We start from the raw sequence: 20111 nt of genomic DNA, 5'->3' as shown, positions 1-20111 counted from the left end.
ACTGTCGTTATGATCTGCAATATGTTTCATTTATAATACGGCCTTTGGTGAAGTAATTGAATTGAACAGAAGTATACCTCAAAACACCTCTAGAATCGATGCACATCTGCAACTGCAGGTGATCAGACAAACACATGGAACTTTGATTCTCGTTATTTTCTGTTTTCAGTTCACAGCCTTCCACCCATGAAGTTGGAGCAGATGGGCTCCAGAATGCCAAAGATAAGTACTTATCAACCCCAGGAACTCAAATGGGATTCAAAGTTAATTTTGCCCAATAGCGCATACCCACCAAAATCCGGCTCATATACGGTGAGTATTTGTGCACAAGGCATTTCAATTTCAGATTGTCTCTACTTTCTTTGGTGACATCTTCTTAACTTGTTCTCTGTTTTCTCTGAATGTGTTCTGTTTGGTATGGATGTGAGGTACGGTCAACTTTAACGAGCATACATGTACCGCAGCTGGATACTGGGTTTCCCGTTGGTGGATACAGCTGTGTTCTTCTTCTTATTCTGAAAAAGTAGCAGGGGACTTAAACCTGCCATCTCTGCCTGTTTCTACTTCTATGTGTTTATATAGCACTGACAAAAGAAACAGTACCTTACTTATAACGGACTAAAAGGATTAAAAATGCAAGCTCCAGTTTTTGGCCAGCTAAATCCAACTCTTAAGAACGTGTTTATCTTTAGTCATTGCATGTGATCGTATAGTTAATGGAAAAGAGTTCCTTCCATAGCATACATGGCTGATGTGGAAACCGAGTTGCCCTGTTTGTATCCAGATATTTGCAGTAACTTCCTGGTTGACTTTCCCATTCCTTGCAAGCTGTTGAACCATTTCCTCTCCTCTCCTTCCCCCATGAGCTCAGGCCGCCCTTGGTCCTCCTCCTACCTTCTTTGACTCCACGCTTTCCTTCTCCATCCACTTCTCTAGTGTCTCTAAAAAGTCAAACTTCCTACTGCACCTCCTCAGAGGTATTCTGCCTTTCCTCTCCTTCCCCCAGAAGCTCACTGTCTCTGGAGCCCATGTTTTCTTTAGGCTGGATTATTGCAACAGCCTTTTTCTAAATCTACCTGCCTCTACTCTCCACCATTTGCAACTCATCCAGAACAGGACTGCAAGACTTGTCCTTGGCCTCAAGCCCTGGGAGAAATCTCTCCACTGGCTCCCCGTGGCTGCAAGGATTAATTTCAAGACCCTTTGTATTGTTTACAAGGCTTTCTGGGGCCTGGGTCCAAAATACCTTCAAATGTCCCTCCGTAACTAACTTCCCTCCCAGGTTCTTCGCTCCTCCACCTCTAACGCCCCCAGTGTCAGTCGTTTTTCAAAGAAGCAAGCTTGGTGTAGATCTCTGTCTTCAGCTGCGGCCTCCCTCTGGAACAGCCTTCCTGCCGCTCTGAAACTTAAGGAGAACCATCTCCGGTTCAGGAATAACATCAAAACCTTCCTCTTTGCTTCTGCCTTCACTCCTCTTCGCCCCTGCTGCTCTGTTCTGTCTCGGCAACGTGCACCTGGTTACCCTCTGACTTTCGGGCGCAGGTACCCGCACTGCCTCCTGGCAACATCTTGCACTGGGGTCTGCATCTGTAACCCAACAGCCCCACCCCCCTTTTTTCTTCACTTATCAGACACACCCTGTCTGTAACCTTAAACCTGGCACTTGCCACTTGCTGGCTACACTACCACTGTTTGTTGCTTTTTATTATTTATTTATTTATTTATTTATTTATTTATTTATTATGTATTTATTTGTATTTCTTTGTTCAGCACTTTCCACTTTCTCCCCACCTCCCACTCACTTTCCCCTTTGCCTCTCCCATGCACTTGCGCCTTCCTAATATCACTGGGCCTAATAAGAGCATTGTTTTGTTTCTCCCTTGTTCCCCTCCGTTGCCTCGTCGCGCTCTGAAACACTTGTGAAGCGCGCTACAAATACAATATCAATATCAATATCAATTTAGTTTCCTGAGCCAGGAGTCCTGTTTTCATCTGTGGCCTTTTTTAACCAAGTACTGTGTTTTATATTTTATCCTCTGTTTCAATGTGTGACACTGCAATTTACAGAAGAACAGGTGGAGAGGGTCTTTGGCACTAGAAGAGGCAGCTATTGGTGCTGGCGGGGGGGGCAGCAAACAGGGTGCCAGTGGGAGGCTGCGGGTTGCACTTGGCACCAGGGAGGAGCAAGGGTGGGGGATGCCGCCTCCCCTGGCCCCTCCCTGACGTGGGTCTGATGCTGCAGAGGAGTATGGATGCAAGAGACTATAGAAATTAACCTGCTGTCCTAGTTAAAGTGTATTACAAGTCTCGACAAAAATAAGGTATTCTCCAGTAGGACTTGAACCTTATATGTTATTTGTTTATAGATTTTTTACATTAGTGCTAGCTGAAAAAATATGGTCTTGCCACAACAGAGACTGTACTTTTAAGGTCAGATCTGGATCAACTGTCAGTTGTTTGCATCGGCTATGGGCAAGGTTCCATGTGGGGGGCAGGAGGGGATATTTGAGGGCAAAGATGGGATTTGTCTGCTGACAAAAGAACATTACTGACATTAAATTTTCCACGATTTATGCATATCCACCTCATGGAGATTTTGTTCATTTGTGGAAAATAACCTACGTATCTTCCACTTAAGTGTGAACGTGTAGCCTGGAGTAGTCCATTAATTTTGCCATTGCAGAGAGGTACAGATTAATCATTCATCAAGGAGGCACAAAGCCATGGCACTACACAGGAGAGAGGGGATCTCATTTCATTCATAGGTGTAGGATGTTTTTATCGAGCAACATCTAATTCAGGGGAAATTAACACACACACCAGGCATGCACGAGTTTACTTGCAAACAACAGGGGCCCAGAGTTTAATCGATTTCCCTATGTTATTATTATTATTATTATTATTATTATTATTATTATTATTATTATTATTATTATTATTACTTATTCCGGCATCGTGCCCATAGGCCTCAGTGCGCACAGAAAGGAAAGACAACTCACGTACAAACATTGTAGAAACCAATCAGATCAGAAGCGAGAAATCAAATCGAAGAGTAAAGTGACCTAATCCTTTGAATTGAAAAAGTAGGTCCTTATGGCCGTCTGAAAACTGGTGTAACATGAGATACTGCTTATGCTGTTTGGAAGAGAGTTCCATAAACTTGCGCACACGTCAAAGCTGGCACCTCCAAAGATTTTTACCTTGAATCTTGGGGTTGCTAACATTTTGTATCCATTGAAACGTAAAGTTTGCATAACAGGGGCCCTATGCAGTTGTTTCACCAAGTACTCTGGTGTTTTGCCCAATATGCACTTATGTGTGAGAATAAGAATCGTGTGGGATATTTTATGGTGCAATGGCAGCCAGGGCAAGGATCGCCTTGCCTCAATTATATGATCCCTTGTGCCCATACCACACACTGCTCTCTGAGCTATTTGGAGTGTATCCAAGTTGTTTTTAGTAGTACCTACCAATAGGTTGTGTCAATAATCAATATGAGTATTGAATAATGTGACGGGTACTGGTGATAAATTAATAGTTGACAAGTAGGGCTTGATTTGTCACACCAATTTGCTGACATGGGCACAAGAGGCTTTTACATGCAAGACCTGCTTCTTCGTGGTGAGTCCTGTATTCAAAATAACCGCTAGGGTCTTCACAAAAGGACAAACCTGAATAGTACAGTTATAGATTTTAAAATGACTGTACTTTGCCTAAAGCTTTTTTATTTCTTGGTCCAAGCCCACGATTATCAGCTCAGTTTTTTCATTATTAAGAGGAAGTGAGTTGATGATCATCTAGTTCTGGATGAGATCGTATGCCTTGTTAACAATAACAATCTCTAGATAATGGTTCCCAGTCAGCTCAAAGACGAGCACCAGGATGTCGTCAGCATTGTTGGTATATTTGATGCTGATGCCATCCAGCAAGACAATGAGCGGCCGTGTGTATACATTAAACCGGGTAGGACAGAGACATTCACCTCGGGTCAAGCCACATGACAGAAGCTCAGGGGGAGCTTGAAATCCCCTGCTAGCTTCTCTGGCCATTCGGGGGCCAGGAAAATAGGCCATCCATGAGATGGTAAATCTGAGCAATTCGCAATCTTCCCTAGCCTCTCGAGCAACAGTGAATGATCGACCAAATCAAATGCTGCTGAGAGTGCAAGTAACATGAGCAAGGCAACCCTTCCGCCGTCCACAATCTCAGCTAAATTAGCTCATAGATCGAGCATTGCAGCCTCGGTACCGTGCATTGCACGTAAACCTGACTGAGGGATACCTAGTAGGCAATGCCTATCAATTTCTTTTATTTTACTCCTGCAATCATCGCCCTGGGAGCATCCCTCCACCCACAAGCACATACTTCCCCACCTAGGGTGCCTGTTGGTCTTGGCTCGGTGTGGCATTCCATGATGGCCACCCCGCGCAGCATACAACAGAAGCTGATCCTGGTGGGCCGTGTGATATGTGGAAATGCCCTGATTGGCTTGGCTACAGCACTTCCACCAGACCTCCGCTGTTGCCGGTAGGCGATCGCCGGCTCCCTCAAAGGGCCTCCATCTAAGAGCAGTGTCTCTCCCTGTCTGGCACTTTCCAGGACTGGAGGCCTGTTGGCCTTCTTTCTCATCTGGCAATCTGCTCAACCTGCGATTCTGTTGTGCTTCTAGTGTATCAACATCCTGAAGTTCTGTCTGAAGTAAAAGCACAGTGGGGCCATTGACTGGAATGCCTGTTCCATTCTGACTCTGATGCTCCGGTGGTCGTTCCACATTCTGAGGTTGTCCTGTCTCATTGTGACTTTCCATCATGATGTTATCATATCCATGCACCCTCTGTTTGTAACTCACATACAGCCTTTGTGATCCCCCCAACCTTCATTCTTCATCTCACCATGCGGCGGCTGGTAAGCCCTGCTACGAAAAGAACTTGGCTCCTGCCTCCTCGCACCCTGTTGATCGCATGAGTGAACATTTCGACTGCCTCCTGCCTCCACTGCTGTTTTAATTTGAATTTAGAAGGGTGCGCTTTTTAAGTCTCTGAATCCATTCTGCATTGCAGTTTGCCATGTTTAAATTCGAATCTAGATGGTTGTGCCTTTTAAATCTCTGCATCCATTCTGCATTGCATTGTGCCCTGTTTTAATTCTAATCTAGATGTTTGTGCCTTTTACATCTATGCATCCATTCTTCATTCCAGTGTGCCCTGTTTAAATTCGAATCCAGATGGTTGTCCCTATTAAATCTCTGCATCCATTCAGCAGTGTGTTGTGCTCTGTTTAAATTCGAATCTAGGTGGCCAGGACTGTGTAATGCTTCTACTTTCCTCTCTACATCTGCATCCTCTTCATTCTTTGTGCCTAGTTTGCCTCTCCCAGCCTCCCCCCTCCTCTCATACATGTCTCATGCACTTACCTCTATCAAAAACTCTGTCAGGCATGTATGATAGACCCTTTGCCTTGTTCGTCCTTACCCTATCCACCCCCTCTGCTCACTCCTTTTTTATGTATAGATCTTGCATTATTCAAACGACTGACTTGTTACCCAGTGCCTCATCAACATTAGAGAAGAGACCAACATTATCTAATAGGTTTTGCCGATGGATTTGAATAGCATCCTGGTGAGATCTGATTTTCGTAAAAAACCATCTTGAAACACCAAATATTGCTTTTATGTCCAATGGGGCATATGCCCATTTTACCCTCCAGTTCTCTTAGGATACCAAACAGCTATCTTGTACCCGGTTTTGCTTTAGATGTTCTATTATCAAAGTTCCTTCTCTTAGCAGAGAGAATAGCTTTTTTATAGTCAGTGGCAGCAGTTCAGCATTTAGCTAAGGTGTTGGGACAAGCATTTGTCCTCCATTGTCATTTCTGATTTTATTGACGGAAACGTGGGACAGTCTGGTAATTTCTAAGAACTCACAAACTAGAATATTCAATACTTTAGTTTGCGACATATTGGAGATTAAACAAAGGATGAAATCATCTACAAAGGCCTCAGGTGAAACTCTCCTAAGATATATTGCACTCATTTGTAGTCTGCGGTGCAGACTAACCTTTTTATACATGCCTGGCAGTAAGAGGTCAAAGGAGATCAGATAATGTTCTGTCCAGGGTCTAGGGGTGATTATAAGAGGTGTAGTCCGAAGGTTGTGAGTTAACACCCAATACAGGTATGTCCTTCTCTATGTGTGGGTTCTTTGATGAGTTGGGTAAACCCTACAGCCTATAGAGCAGTGAGAAGAAACACAGTGTTTAGGTCAGTATCATTATGTACACAAAGGCTGAAATCTCTGAGTTTGATAGTAGTAGTAGATCTGAAAAAATCATCAATCAGAGTTAAAAGGTGTTCTTCAAATAACTGCAAACTAGACAGTTGCTGAAATGTTACCAGCAAACTAATCATGGTATTATGGTCAACATGTACTTTAATCAATGACTATTTACAATTATCCAGGGTAGTAAGGTTAAGTGTATGTGTATTTAAAAAGTGTTTAATGATAAACGCAACCCCTCCACCTCTTCCCTCAGCGCAATCAGTCCTAAAAGTTTTGTAATCAAATAGAGTAGTTAACAGGGCGGCATGATTGATGGTTGTGGATAGCCATGTCTCTGTTAGGCAAATCATATCCAAGTCCTGTCTAATTAGTAGATCTGCCACCTCAGTAGCGTGTTTAACTATGGATTGGGTGTTCAGCAGTAGGTTTAAGTCTGGCACTGGTATTTCGATTGATTTGTCAGTCAAAGGAAGTATCATTTTCTGTGCATGGTGATATGTCAGCTAGTTGTAAAACCAGAGCCAGAGAGGGCGTATTAACCTTTATTTATTTTCTAACAATGTGCTGCTTGTGTTCTTGGGTGTCTATTACTTTGACATCAAATGAATCTGAAGGCAGCATGGAGTTCAACTCTTGTTGTACCTCAGATACGTCAGAGGAAGTGCAGTGATTTTTTTCTTCCGACATAGTGACCCTGATAACATTTCTTCGAACAAGGGAAATGGAAGATTGATCCATGGGAGAAGTGTAGTATGCGATTATGTTAGTGGAACACTGGCATGTTTATAAGGGCTAGTGCTAGGTGGATGATTACCAAGGCTTCTCTTAGCAAGTTCAATTGCCTCAACTGGAGGCATAGTGGTCAACTGGCGGGTAAGATTGTTAACAATTAAGCAAGCACTAGGAAAAATCGTACTTACTTATGGTTACAGCAAAAAGTAGAGGGGTCGTGACCATGGACGTCACAGATCAGAACAGAATGAACATTATTTTTCTATTTCAAAGTAATTTATAGTATCGTTCTCCTCAGGATTATTTTCTCTTGATATTATGCTTACATATTAATTTATTTTGGCTGTCTCACAGACATGTGGTCCCACTCTTAAGTACTGGTTACATTTTTCACCTCATCAGTCAGCAAGATGAGTCACCTTCCCTCCAAAGCCTGGTCATCCTCTTTCTATGTTGGGACCAGTCTGCTGTCTCTTCCATTGAAGAAGGCCTGGGTGTTAATCTCCTGATAGGTCTCTCTTACAGTGCTCTGCTTGCAATCCATAAAATGGGTCCAAAAAGGAAGGCAATATATTCCATTCTCCTTTCTGTTGTTATCACGTCTGATTTATCACCTTCTTCCTCTCCATCAGACAGTTAGTGAGTGAGTGGCTTTCTTAGAATATATGGGTTGGAACTTTTATAGAGCAGAAACCACTCCCTTGTGAGGTGTGTATAATTTCTCTAATCTAATTGGTCTCCCTTCTTGCAGGTAGAGGTGAGAGGTCATGAATGTCTGTTAAGGAATGCTCTCCTGGTCAGAAATAATTGGGAGGATGGATGTGAGGCAACTCTCAACTCCCTGTTCTCTAGAGAGATCAGACATATTACATCCCTCAGCCTAATGATGGGGCAATCTGAAGGGAGTAACTTCTGAACCCATTTTTCCTCCAATTGGAAATGATGTAACCTTAGTGATTTGTAAATTGTCTTTCCCTTTTCTGTGAGGGTTTGGCAGGTGAAGAACAATGTTCTGGAGGGTTGCCCATAGCGATGCCAGACGTTAAACTTAATTCTAAACCTTTCAGCCATCACCTTTTGTTTTACATCTTAGTATCTTTCTGAAATAGTATATTTCACACATGTGACCAGTGTTAATTGATTCACCACTTTTCTCTCACCTAAACAAATCAAAAGATGCAATGTTTAGCTTTGTAGAGCATATGGGGAACGTGTTACACATTTTGGCTTTTAACTCACTCATATTTTTATAGACACATAATTTTTCCGGAGTTCGGGCGCTGAGTTCAGTCTACAGCAGATACTTGGTCTAAGAGGAGCTGCCGCTACGTTTGGAGACTTGTAATTGGTGCCCTGCTTTGGAGACCTGCCCCTTTATTTCAGCGACCCTCTCTTTTCCTTAAAGACTCCCGGTGTACATGAAGCGTGCGCGGCGTTTGGCCGCTGAGTTCAGTCTACAGCAGATACTTAGTCTAAGAGGAGCTGCAGCTACGTTTGGCGACTTGTAATTTGGTGACCTGCTTTGGAGACCTGCCCCTTTAATTCAGCGAGCCTCTCTTTCCCTTAAAAACTCCTGGCATGTGTGGAGCAATCGCAGAGTTCGGGCACTGAGTTCAGTCTACAGCAGTCCACAGCAGGGACATAGAGGAAACAGGTAAGCAGGAGAATGTCTAAGCCGGGGCCTCGGACTAGACAGAAAACAAAACAATATCGGTCAAAATATCAGGAAAATAAATTACTTATGTCATTGCATGAGGTAAACTTTCACAATGTGATTCGGAAGGCTATGATTGGACACGTCTAGGACCAACATGCTGTTGAAAGGACAGTCTGTAACAATAACACACTCGGTAGTCTTAGTGCCCTGACTTGCAGTATTGGCGGTAGCATGTATGAATGAAAGGGCAAAAAATAAGAACTTGAGAAAGTCTAACTCCTCCCTTACTGCTGCACAAGCAGCGCCGGCCGTTGTCATGTGCGCCGAGAAACCAATAGATTCAAAAACTGACAGGACCATCCCGATGATCGAAAAAAATACTACGGTTTTTCAATCGCCGTTCGATGTGACAGACATCGAGCTTTTAGAGATTTCAATTCCTCCTACAACACTGGAGTCAAATGTTTTTAACTTTATTTCACTGACGGTATCGGCAAGTAAAAAGAGAAACTTTGAAGGAAAGGCAATGTGATGAAAGAGTGTTAATAGATCTCGATACACACACTTTGAACCCCAGTGGTGAACAAACAATGAGTATAAAATTGAGAAATGACTTTGGATTAGAAATAATAAGCTGCTCGCAAATAAATTGTGTAACTACACGATTAATGGAAAATGGAAAACAAACATCAAGACACGAAAGTCAAGATCAATCCGAACAAATTGTTGCCATAGAAAACCGGAGTGCAGAGAATGGAAGAATACCAACACATAATCGAAGTATATCACTGACAAGACAAATATTAAAAACAGGCACTCACATCCTTAGCAAAACACTTGATCAATTGTTAAGTAATGGGATTCTAATGCCAAAAGGGTCTTGATCTCGCCGGACGCGTGGCCAGGCTAACAGAGCGTCTAAAAGCAGATTTTGAACGAATCAAAGACCAACTGACCGAGAGCCTCTACACAATGAAAACAACAAGGAAACCAAATTGTGAATCACGATCGGAAGGTGCTCAGCATAAATTTCAATTGCCAGGACCAACCTCAAAACAGTACTGTACTAGCACTCCTTTAGTCAGTGAAACACATGTGAGGCCAAAAGTAGTCGGTCATGAGACAATGGAAATTTCCCAAAATCTTGAAGGAAGGAGCCACGAAAACATAGGGAAAAAAATAAAACAAGTGATGATGATAACAACAAAGAGTGCTCGCAATAAATCAAACCTGTCGATCGCATCAGGAATCCAAGAACATAACAATGTTCTAGTTGCAACATCACTTGCGTTAATCCCTTTTATAAAGCTCTACGAAACACTTAATGAAGCAATAAATAATAACGAAGCAATGCTGGGGAATCTAAATGAAATAATAACAAAAATGGAAACCTTAAATCAAATACTGCTGTCACGGCTCGACAACGAAGCAGAAAAGGCAGCAACTTGCAGAATAGGCTACGTGATTTAGCCATGCAAGATAACAACGATAAAACTAGCCTAATGGAGGCAGTCTTAGACTGCATGAATTGGCTAAAGCATAAGGAACAGAATACCCAACGATCAGTAAACTAGCAGAAAACCCAAAGAGAAACTCTTATATTAGCAGCTACAAACCATGGACATCTAAATGATGTTATAAAAGGAAAGGTGGATCAACAAATGAACACTGATCATGGAGAAAGAGAAATAAGATTAGAACAACGAAAGATAGCAGTAGCAACTGATGCTGAGGATCTAGGAAACATGGAAAAAAGAAAAATGGAAGTGGCCTCACCACAAAAAGAGATTTCTGAAGAGAAAGAAAATAGACAAACGCTCTCAACAGAGGTTGAAAAACAAATGCCACAAGAAGTAGATACTGGTATAGTGTTTATTGTACCTGCAACAGAAGAAGAAAATAAAAAAAAAGTTTACAAGTAGTCAACTTTCAATGAGAAATTAACATTTGGAATATTCAAAGGAACCGCACAAAAACAACAGAAAAACAGGTGACAGCAGGAATCTTCCAAAAGGTCAAAAAGATGATGAAAAAACAAGCAAAACAAAAGGCCACTGATCCAAAGAAGCAGACCAATCAATCGAAAAGATTCATAAGGAATCTGACAAAACCGACTAGACTGAGTTTGTTTACACGAGAGAAGGCAGAGCAATCCATGCAGCTGAAAAAACCTGCAATTGGCGTAAAACCCCCTGAAGGAAACAAAGAAAATCAAAAGAGAAACCCTAACAAACGTCCACGAATAGACTCTGATAAATTTACGACCCATTCAGTGGCGTCCTCAATCGATCTCTGCATTCTATCAACATACTCGGTTGAATCCGAAGATAACAGTAACAAAGATCCTGGAAATGAGGAGACCAAATCAGTTACTTACCCAGTAACAGTTTGCTATTGTTCAACCATGAGACAGTTGGAGGCACAAACAGCAGTCATACTCAATGAGGGCAAGAAATCAGGAAAAGGCATGGGTGGCCCAAACCAAGATAGAAATCATGAACAAAAGGAATTTGATGTAGCATTGTCAAATGACACAAAGTCTAGGAGGCCTAGCCGAGAATGCAATAAAAAAAAACGAAACAACAGTACCGCAACTGGCTAAAATCATTCACTTTTATGTGCGACCAAGAACGTGGAGAACAAATATTAAACTTAATAAGTCTCGGGAGGATAGCTCAGTGGAAATGCGCGCGTCTTGGAAGCTAGATGACATGGAGCAGCACAGGTTCGATCCCCGGGTCCGCGCTTAGAAACCTATGGGTATTAAGCACGTTACAAATAACCTATCATATCATATCATACCTATCATAAATCCAGAGAAATTTGGACTATTTTGAATAAAGGATCCTTTAACCACAGTGCCATGTTTGAAAATGGGGTTCCCGAAGTTGCATGGCCTAAACATTTTGCAGAGGTGTTCTTTAGAAAATCAACTATAAAAGATAACATAAACTTATACCATCAAACAGACTGGGACATATGTGAATCTGCAGAAGATATTGCACAGGCAATAGCAAAGTTAAAGAACTCTTGTGCTGCTGGTCCTGACGGCATCACAAATGTTATGCTGAAGGCAAATAAGATCTTATGGTCAAGATTTATTGAAATCCTCTTCTCAAGAATTGCAGAATTGAAATTAATATCTCAATCTTGGGTTACAGCAATCATTTTACCCATTTACAAGAAGGGCAATCAGGACGATCCTTCCAACTATCACCCGATTGCCCTCCTGAATACAATCGGCATGATCCTGGCCACCTTTTTGCAACAAAAATTATCAGTGTGGGCAACAAAGGCCGGAATGATGCACTGCCGACAGACCGGGTTCACAAAAGGAGTGGGAACAGAGGCTAATCTCATCACATTAAATCTGTTAAAACTTGAACAATGATGAAGAAGTCGAATCTCTTTTTGGCATTTGTAGATGTGCTCCAAGCATTTGACACAATAAATTGTGTGGGGAAAATTACAGACTTGGTTATGCCCTGAAAATATAATACTACAACCAATGATGGCATTACATGCGAACACAAGTATTCATGTTCGAATAAATGAAAAAGGACAGCTATCAGAGGCAATTGTCACAAATAAGGGAGTGAAACAGGGCTGTCCCTTAGCTGCGGTGCTATTTAAGTTTTTTATTGCAGACATACCAGAGGCACTGAAGTCTGTTAACTGTTTCCCACCAAAGATAAATGGCCATCATATAAGCTGGGTAACATACACAGATGACCTGGTCCTATTCGATATCACACAGATAGGACTGCAACAACTCTTAACTACTCTGCAAAGTTATATGCAAACAAATGTCTTACAGATTAATGTGAGGAAAACAAGAATTATAATGATTGGGCCGACTAAAGGAAAAAGGAACAAGAACTTTAGATGGTCCGTCGCTGAAGATCAAATTGAAATACCACTGAAATATGATACTTAGGTGTGCTCTTTAATACGTCAATTAGGGAATGGAGCTGGAGACAAGATCTAATCCAGCGGATGACAACTTTCTCCCTACAGGGAGCAAAAATACATAGACTATATGGAAAATTCACTCTGATCCCAGTATGTTTATTCTATCTACAGAAGGTAATTCCGGCAATCACCTTTGGTGCTGAAGCTGGTTGGAATCTAAACCTTGAAATCTGGACCTATTTAGAAGGGTTATTCTGGAGAAGAGATTTAGGTTTTGTAAGAGGATTCAATTCAACACTACGGCTAAGTCAATGCCTAGTCTGGGATACTGAAAGGAAACCCTTATTGATATATCTTCATGTCCAGTTCATGAGTTCTGGATGACTACCCCTATATAACACCCCTCTCTTGGAATCCCCCTGACCCCACTGAGCCAAGAAGTAGTTCTGTTTTGCAAGTTAAAAGGTTTATTTGAGAATTTAAACAATATATATATATATATATATATATATATATATATATATATATATATATATATATATATATATATATATATATATCACACTTTATAATAAATTAATAATTGAATATCACACTTAATCTGAGCAGTAATCAATAATGGATAGTCTGGCACTAGCACACTTCTTTATAATCAATGATGAGTGGTTATAGGATGGATAAGATAGCAGCAATACTTTTATGGTTTCAAATGGATGCAAGGTGGAATGAAAATGCAGTACGGAAAATAACTTGATAGGGTTTCAGCAAAAGACAATGTAATCACTTTCTTGGACAATTCACCCCCCAGCAGCTTATACAACAGATAGGAGTTTTGAAACACAGGCAAAATGCTTTGAATATGGTGACAATTCAGTGAGAAATATGCTGAAAATGCTTTTAATTCCCTTCAGGAGGTTCAGGGTGAGTGGTATCTAGTTAATATGAGTTCAGGCTCACTCTAGCAATGATTTAGGGATGGTTCTTAAGAGGCAAATGAAATTTAGCAGTTCAGGCAAAAGCAGCTATCTTTTACAAGTAAAGAAATCGGGCCAAATCGCAAATCGCGGCAAAATTCGCGAGTGCGAGAATCGTGATTACGGCAAAAGTATAAGGAGCAAGTCGGTTCTAAGCTTGTTGAAAAGCTCAGATTCTAAGCTTTCAGAGGAAAGTTAAACCAAGTTCCTAGCCCAAACGGTTCCGGAGTTATGAACGATTTTGTGAAGGTTGTTTTTTGGACTTGAAATTTTAAAAGTTCAAAGCGACAGGTTACAGCTTGCAGCTAGAAAATGACAGGTGACAGCTTTGCAAATGACAGGTGACAGTTCTGGTTAGATTAAAATATATTGAATTATATTATTTTAACTAAGAGATTGGTTCTGCACAGTTCTGCTAGGTACTCACAATATATTTTGAAATAGGCCTCCCCACGGATCTGGTCAGGTTTTTGGACTGGACTCCGGCTCTGGTCTCGGCACTTCACAGTGATCTGGGTCAGCTCTCTGGTTCTGCTAACAGCGGTCTAGGTCACTCTGGATCTCTGGCCTCTGGTTCTGGATAATGCTCTGCTTTCTCTGGGTACAGCACTGCTTCTGGATCTTTCTGGCACAGGGTTTCAGGCCAGAATCAACACCTGGGTCCGGCTGTGAATAGTCTGCAAATGATTTTTGGGCCTGCTGACAAATAGTTTTGCTTGCAGTGGGCCTTCTTGGTTCAAAGTTCTGTAGTCTCTGTTTAGCTTGGAAGTCTAAGTGTAGGATCTCTGAATGTGAAGTCGTCGGTCAGCATGCGCCGCAGCAAATGGAATTGAATGTCCCTACCTGTCCCAGCAGTCTCTTTTTATGTGTTTTGAAAGTGGGTGGAGAGGCTAGCTTTCTAGGCCCAACCCCTTCAGAGTTCTGATAGGTTGGAGAATTCTTTGCGTTCTCACTGGAGAGCAGGATTGTGTGTCAGAATGATGTCATTTAATGGCTTGCAGAAAGGACACTCCCCTGTCAAATTGCACACAAATCTATATTTGATCAAAATACACATTTCTCAAATACATAGTGGTTTGTCATTGCATGAACATATTACCTATCACATGAGGTATACTCTGTTCAAACTCTGCTCTTCCCGAGGGCTTGCATTCAAAAATGGCAACTTATTTTCGATTTTAGTGGGTTATGCAACCTTGGTTCTTCATTAAAAATTATACACATATACACGGCCTGTCCTTACATACTCCAGTAAATTCCCATGTCTCTAGCTTAAACACAGAGTCTGTAGTATCCATAAATAGCAGGGTTTTGCCCCAGAACATCACACAAATTCCCAACGCGTCTTAAAACGTGCACAGAAAATTCACAAGAATTATGGTATCATTTAAATAATTTTGACAAGTCCGCACTGTGAGTTATACATCTTTCTTAGAATCATATTCTGGCCAACAGGGGTGTGTCTTTTCAGGTCACATGGTGTAGAAACCAGTTTATCCAGTTTCCGCCAAGCTCAGAGACCCTGCCCCTCCCAGCTTCTACCAAGAGGAAGCTATTTTACGGTCCCCCTAATAAACCATCTGCCTGGGCCCTGGAAGGCCCATTGTTCAAGAGGAAGCCATTTATGGCCTCCCCCAATAAACCCTCTGCCTGGGTCCTTTGTTTAGTCTCTAGCAGTCCCTTGGTAATTCAATCAGAGAGGGGTAACCTCCCCTCAGAATGCAGCCAGGCCCGAGAACTGCTGTGGATCCAGTTTCACTCCAATTGGGGGGAAGTTGTCGGGCAGAATCCAGTTCCTTAAGCCAGGCCCCAGCTACTGTCACTTTTAGTGACCCAGTTTTCTGAATTCAAATAAAACTAACAATTTTTACACATGCAGATGGAATGCTGATTCTAAGTTCAAAACTATGACATTTTAACAGTGACAAACTATGTGGCAGTCACAAGTCTGTCCCTCAGTTTATTTACACATTTCGATTTTTGGTAATTTTAAATCCAGTTTCAGTTTAAGCCGCTGCAGACCTGCAGGGCTCAGCCAGTCTTGTTATAAACCTTCAAGTCACTTCAGAATATAACTTTACATTGTGTCCACCTCTTAGTAAGTCTTTCTTTGGCCTGCTTTGGGTTCATTTATTCAGTTTTACACAAATGTCTGGTGTTGTTTTAAAACGCCGGCTTTCTGATAGTGGTGAGTACTGGTAATGCAACCAATTTTGGGATTTAAGAAAATGAATTCCCCACAGTTCTAGGTTGCTTTTGGCAATCAGCATTGCCATTCCCTATGGTTTCAGGCTACTGTGTGGGTAGCCCATGGTGGTTTTAGGCAGTGCCCTTCTGTGCCCATAACATCAGCAAAAATGGGTGGCAGCCTATTCTTCATGCATTTCCCTGTGCATTGTCTGGTAAGCTCTGGCCATCATGATGTTTTCAATGCCAGTAATGCAGTTTTTTTTTGGTAGGGCTCGGATGCATGGGTAAAAACATCCCACAGTTTACCAAAAAACATTTCAATGATCTCCATACGTAACGAACTAGCATTAGAAGCACTATATGGAACAGTACTGTGGAGATCGATGGTTTTGTTGAGGAAGATGTGCATAAATAATCCTGAACCCGCATATGAAATCTTTGCACCAACAGACAAAAATCTGCATAGTGGCTTGTTAATGATATGGGCCCATGCACTGAAGGAGACGGTACAATGTGCAAATATAAAAACTGAAATAATGGTATTGGATCCACAATATGGAAAATTACAATAATCTAACAACATCCCTTTATTTGGGACCTTCGATGAATACCCTAGCGAAGTTGCTAAAATATCTACAAAAATGTCATGCGACTGTGGATCAACGCCCTCAAAAACATGGAGATATTGTTTATCAAACATGACTCGGAGACAAAGGATAATAAATGTAGATATTGTCAAAAAGAGGTGGAATGAACGAAACATTTGATAATAGAATGTCCAGAATAAGAAACCAAAGGTGACGCTATCTTGAGAAATATGCACCTCTGAATAATAATATGGAGGAATGGTGGTTTGTAATTCTGGGTGGTCATAACGTGCAGCTAATTTGCGCAAAAGTAAATTACTTAGATGAAATCTTGACTTGAGTTAGACAATAGGAAATTAATGATAGTGGAAGAATTATAAGAGACTAAAAATCATGAAGGGAATAGGGAAATGAGTGAGGAATAATTGAATGAAGCGATAATTTTGATAATTGTGATGAATGTGATTATTTGTGATAAAAGTTTGTTATAAACTCTGTTACAATAAAAAAATAAATAAATTGAAAACATTTTTTTTCCATATCAAAGTAATGGCCTCACCAGCACTGATGCGACAATATATGAATCACTGGCGTGCTCCATTCCTGTGCAACAAAATACAAATTACAAATTCACCTAATTTGCATAATAAAGATAACATCACACAAATATCATCTTAGGGCCAAGTAATAAAGATATTCAAACTGAACATGTTGAAACAAAATTAAGTCTCTACGAGGTGTTCTCAATAGTTATGTGCAAAATAGTGATTCCCAATTCAACATTCGAAAGGCATTTTTTTCTCTCTTCACCTTAACACAATATTACATGGCAGTCATTAGTTGTTCTGCTTGGTTCAGAGCTATGGTATTTGTGACCCAGAGGCCTATCACCATGGTACAACATCTTTATAGTTTAAGGTGGCAGGGTTTTTATTCACTTCAGTATCACCTCATAGAGTGATCACAGGGTCTTGGAGCCCTTAGATGAGACATTCGATCCCGGAACATATCAAATTTCTTCCTTCAGGAAGGCATATTGTGAAATGTGATTACTTGAGAAGAGAACACGACCAACCACTGAGAATGATTTCAGTGTATATTCAAGATTTTAAGCCTGATCTCATAGACAGATGCCAGCTTTAATTTGATAACATTGGATTTTATTGCATGGCCTAGCTTTCCAGGGACAGTCATCAGCTTGTATTGCTCAGCCTCAAAAGAGTTTCAATGCAGCCCCCTTCCTGCATCTGTGGCTAGGGGGAGGGGAGGGACGTGAGTTGTAATAGCATTTGTCAGTTCAGTACATTCAGTTTTGTTTCATGCACAATTGCAATTTTTAAAGGTATATTTTCTGTTCCCCCTTGATTTTAGATTTTCACAATACACGGTGAGATTATACATATCTATGCAATTATACTTCTATTAAAGACCCACATTTTTAACGTCTGTAGGTATCCCAATAATGTTTCTTAATCCTGTAAATAAATACATTCTTTAATGTGATTTAGTTCACAAAATAAAATTTACAAATGACAACATATATAAAAATATACATAAAAAGAAAACATATATAACAATATATAAAATGAGAAAAAAACAATGGTAATATAACAATAATAATAATACCATCATTCAAATACAGAACAGAACTCAATCACTTCATTTTCCAGCCACAATTTAAATCATATGTTTCATATTTTCCAACATACAACGGGATCATTATAAATAATACAAGTATAAATTCAGATGCCTCTTACTGGCCTAAACTTGTATTGGAGATGCCCCAAGCCCTTATAGTGATATACTTAGTTTTGTTCCTACCTTCAACCAGACGTTATAGAGGGCAGCTAACAGACGCATGCTCTCAGTGTTAGTGCAGTGTATCCAAAAGGAACTCTCCCCAATCATATCCCAATTATGCACATATTTGCCAACATGATATTTAATTACACCAGCCATAGTGCGGCATTCAATCAGCACATGTTTGGCCGTCTCAAGCATTTCCTGAGTATTACAAAGATGGCAGTTCCGTTGTTCCATTCGGACTTTGTCCATCATCCCCGTGATTGTTTTAGTGGGGAGCTGTTCCAGCCTTAAGAGAATAAATCTTCTAAGTCTCTTAGAACAACATAGGTTCAGATATTTCTGGGGGTTCTTAAATGTGTAGAGCCTAAACTGTACAAATTGGCACTTTTTTAGCCTACAGAGGAGATAGAAATTTTCCAGACAATCCCATAGGTCTACCCTTCTCACTAATGCATTCTGCATTACCTCTGAGAAGTACCCCGCTCGGCATGACCAACATATATTGTTCAACATTTTTTCCATGTGTCCATTCAACAGGCAGGTGGTATTGTCTTTATTCAATTCTTGATGGACTTCGGTAAGTAATGCATTGTCTAATCCACAGGTCATTTTTAGATATAACCCAGTCTTCTTTTTCAGAACAAGTGCCTTTAGGGAAATCAGTCCTAGTTCAAGTCTTATGAGGGCCATAGGAATTCAAGCCGGGAGGCCTAACATCCTCCAGCAAAATGTTCCCTCGATAACTTGGAGCCAATTGAGTTCAATTTGACTCAGTGCTTCCAGGCCAGATGTCATCATGGGGGACAACACTTGAATATAAAGTTGACAGGTTGCCCTCAGTGTATAGCCTCCCTGATTTATAGTAAAGCTTTTAAACAATGCAGTAATCTGTGCTGCTTTGATAGTGCGACTTCGCTTACATATGGTAAAGTCAGCGCTGGGTTCAAAATCAATTCCAAGATATCTATAGAGCGGCACATACAGGATTTCAACATTACCAACAAATAGCTTAACACGCACTGTTATTTTACTAGCATATCTTATGACTTGAGTTTTCTCTAAATTAATAGTAAGACCATTTCTTTCAGAGTACTCCCAGAGTGCTAGGGCAGATCTACGTGACCCACTGATAGTACGATCAAATATGACCAGATCGTCTGCATAGGCTAAGACTAAACAGGGAGCTTTGCCGGTACTCGGAGGGCAATTGTTAGCTAAAGATATTGCAGCCGGTATGTCGTAGACATATAAATTGTACACAAGGGGGGCAGTAACGCACCCCTGTTTGACCCCTCTATTCTGCGGGACCTCTTCAGTCATATGGCCTTCCTGATTTAACTTCAGTCTCAGGGTGCTATTGTGATGTAACAATCTAAGATAGTAGAGAAGGTCATCGGGCAGCCCATCATCTTTAGCTTCAGCAACAGTTTAGTTCTTGGGATGGAATCAAACGCAGCCTTAAAATCAATAAGCAATGCGTACAGTGGAGGTTGCCCGCTTTTCCATGCTCTAGTTCGCATTATGTCCATAACCAAGAGATTATGGCGGTGGAATAACCTTTTCTGAATCAGATTTGAAACTTGCAAAGGATGTTAGACTGGTCGACCCATACCTGCAGTTTTTTGAGAATTAAAGAGGTAAATAGCTTTCCTGTCGTGTCTAGCATAGAGAGTAGCCTGTAATTATTTGGGTCAAGATGATTTCCGTTTTTAAACACCAGGATTAAAATCGCTGTTTGCCAAGAATATGGGACTTTGCCTTTGGTTAAGAACTTCTTGAAAAGGATGGTAAGCAGTGAAGCCCAAAATTCAGGCTTGCACTTCATGACTATATTAGCCCGTTGAGTCCAGGAGCTCTAGATGATTTCAAAAATTTAATCTCAGCCAAAAGTGTAGCATATGATATATCAAGAGACCTTTTGGATGGAGCCTTCACCATCGGCATGGTTTCCTCCAAATAAGTAGTAGCATTACAA

At 41.0% G+C, this 20111-nt stretch overlaps 1 protein-coding gene across 1 annotated transcript in view; it reads left to right on the top strand.

The window, feature by feature from the left end:
• The window catches only part of C2QH7orf78 (chromosome 2q C7orf78 homolog), a 280749-nt gene that overhangs the window by 223191 nt on the left and 37447 nt on the right, over positions 1–20111 (top strand). Inside the window, exon 4 of the mRNA XM_069648621.1 lies at positions 170–312. Coding sequence (XP_069504722.1) covers positions 170–312 — 143 coding nt within the window. The remainder of the gene's footprint in view (positions 1–169; positions 313–20111) is intronic.

The sequence above is a fragment of the Ambystoma mexicanum genome, chromosome 2q (assembly GCF_040938575.1).
Source record: "Ambystoma mexicanum isolate Mex_15411 chromosome 2q, UKY_AmexF1_1, whole genome shotgun sequence".
NCBI classification, from domain to species: Eukaryota; Metazoa; Chordata; class Amphibia; order Caudata; family Ambystomatidae; genus Ambystoma; species Ambystoma mexicanum.
The sequence above is the reverse complement of the archived record's forward strand: the minus strand, read 5'-3'. Positions and strand labels throughout refer to the sequence as shown.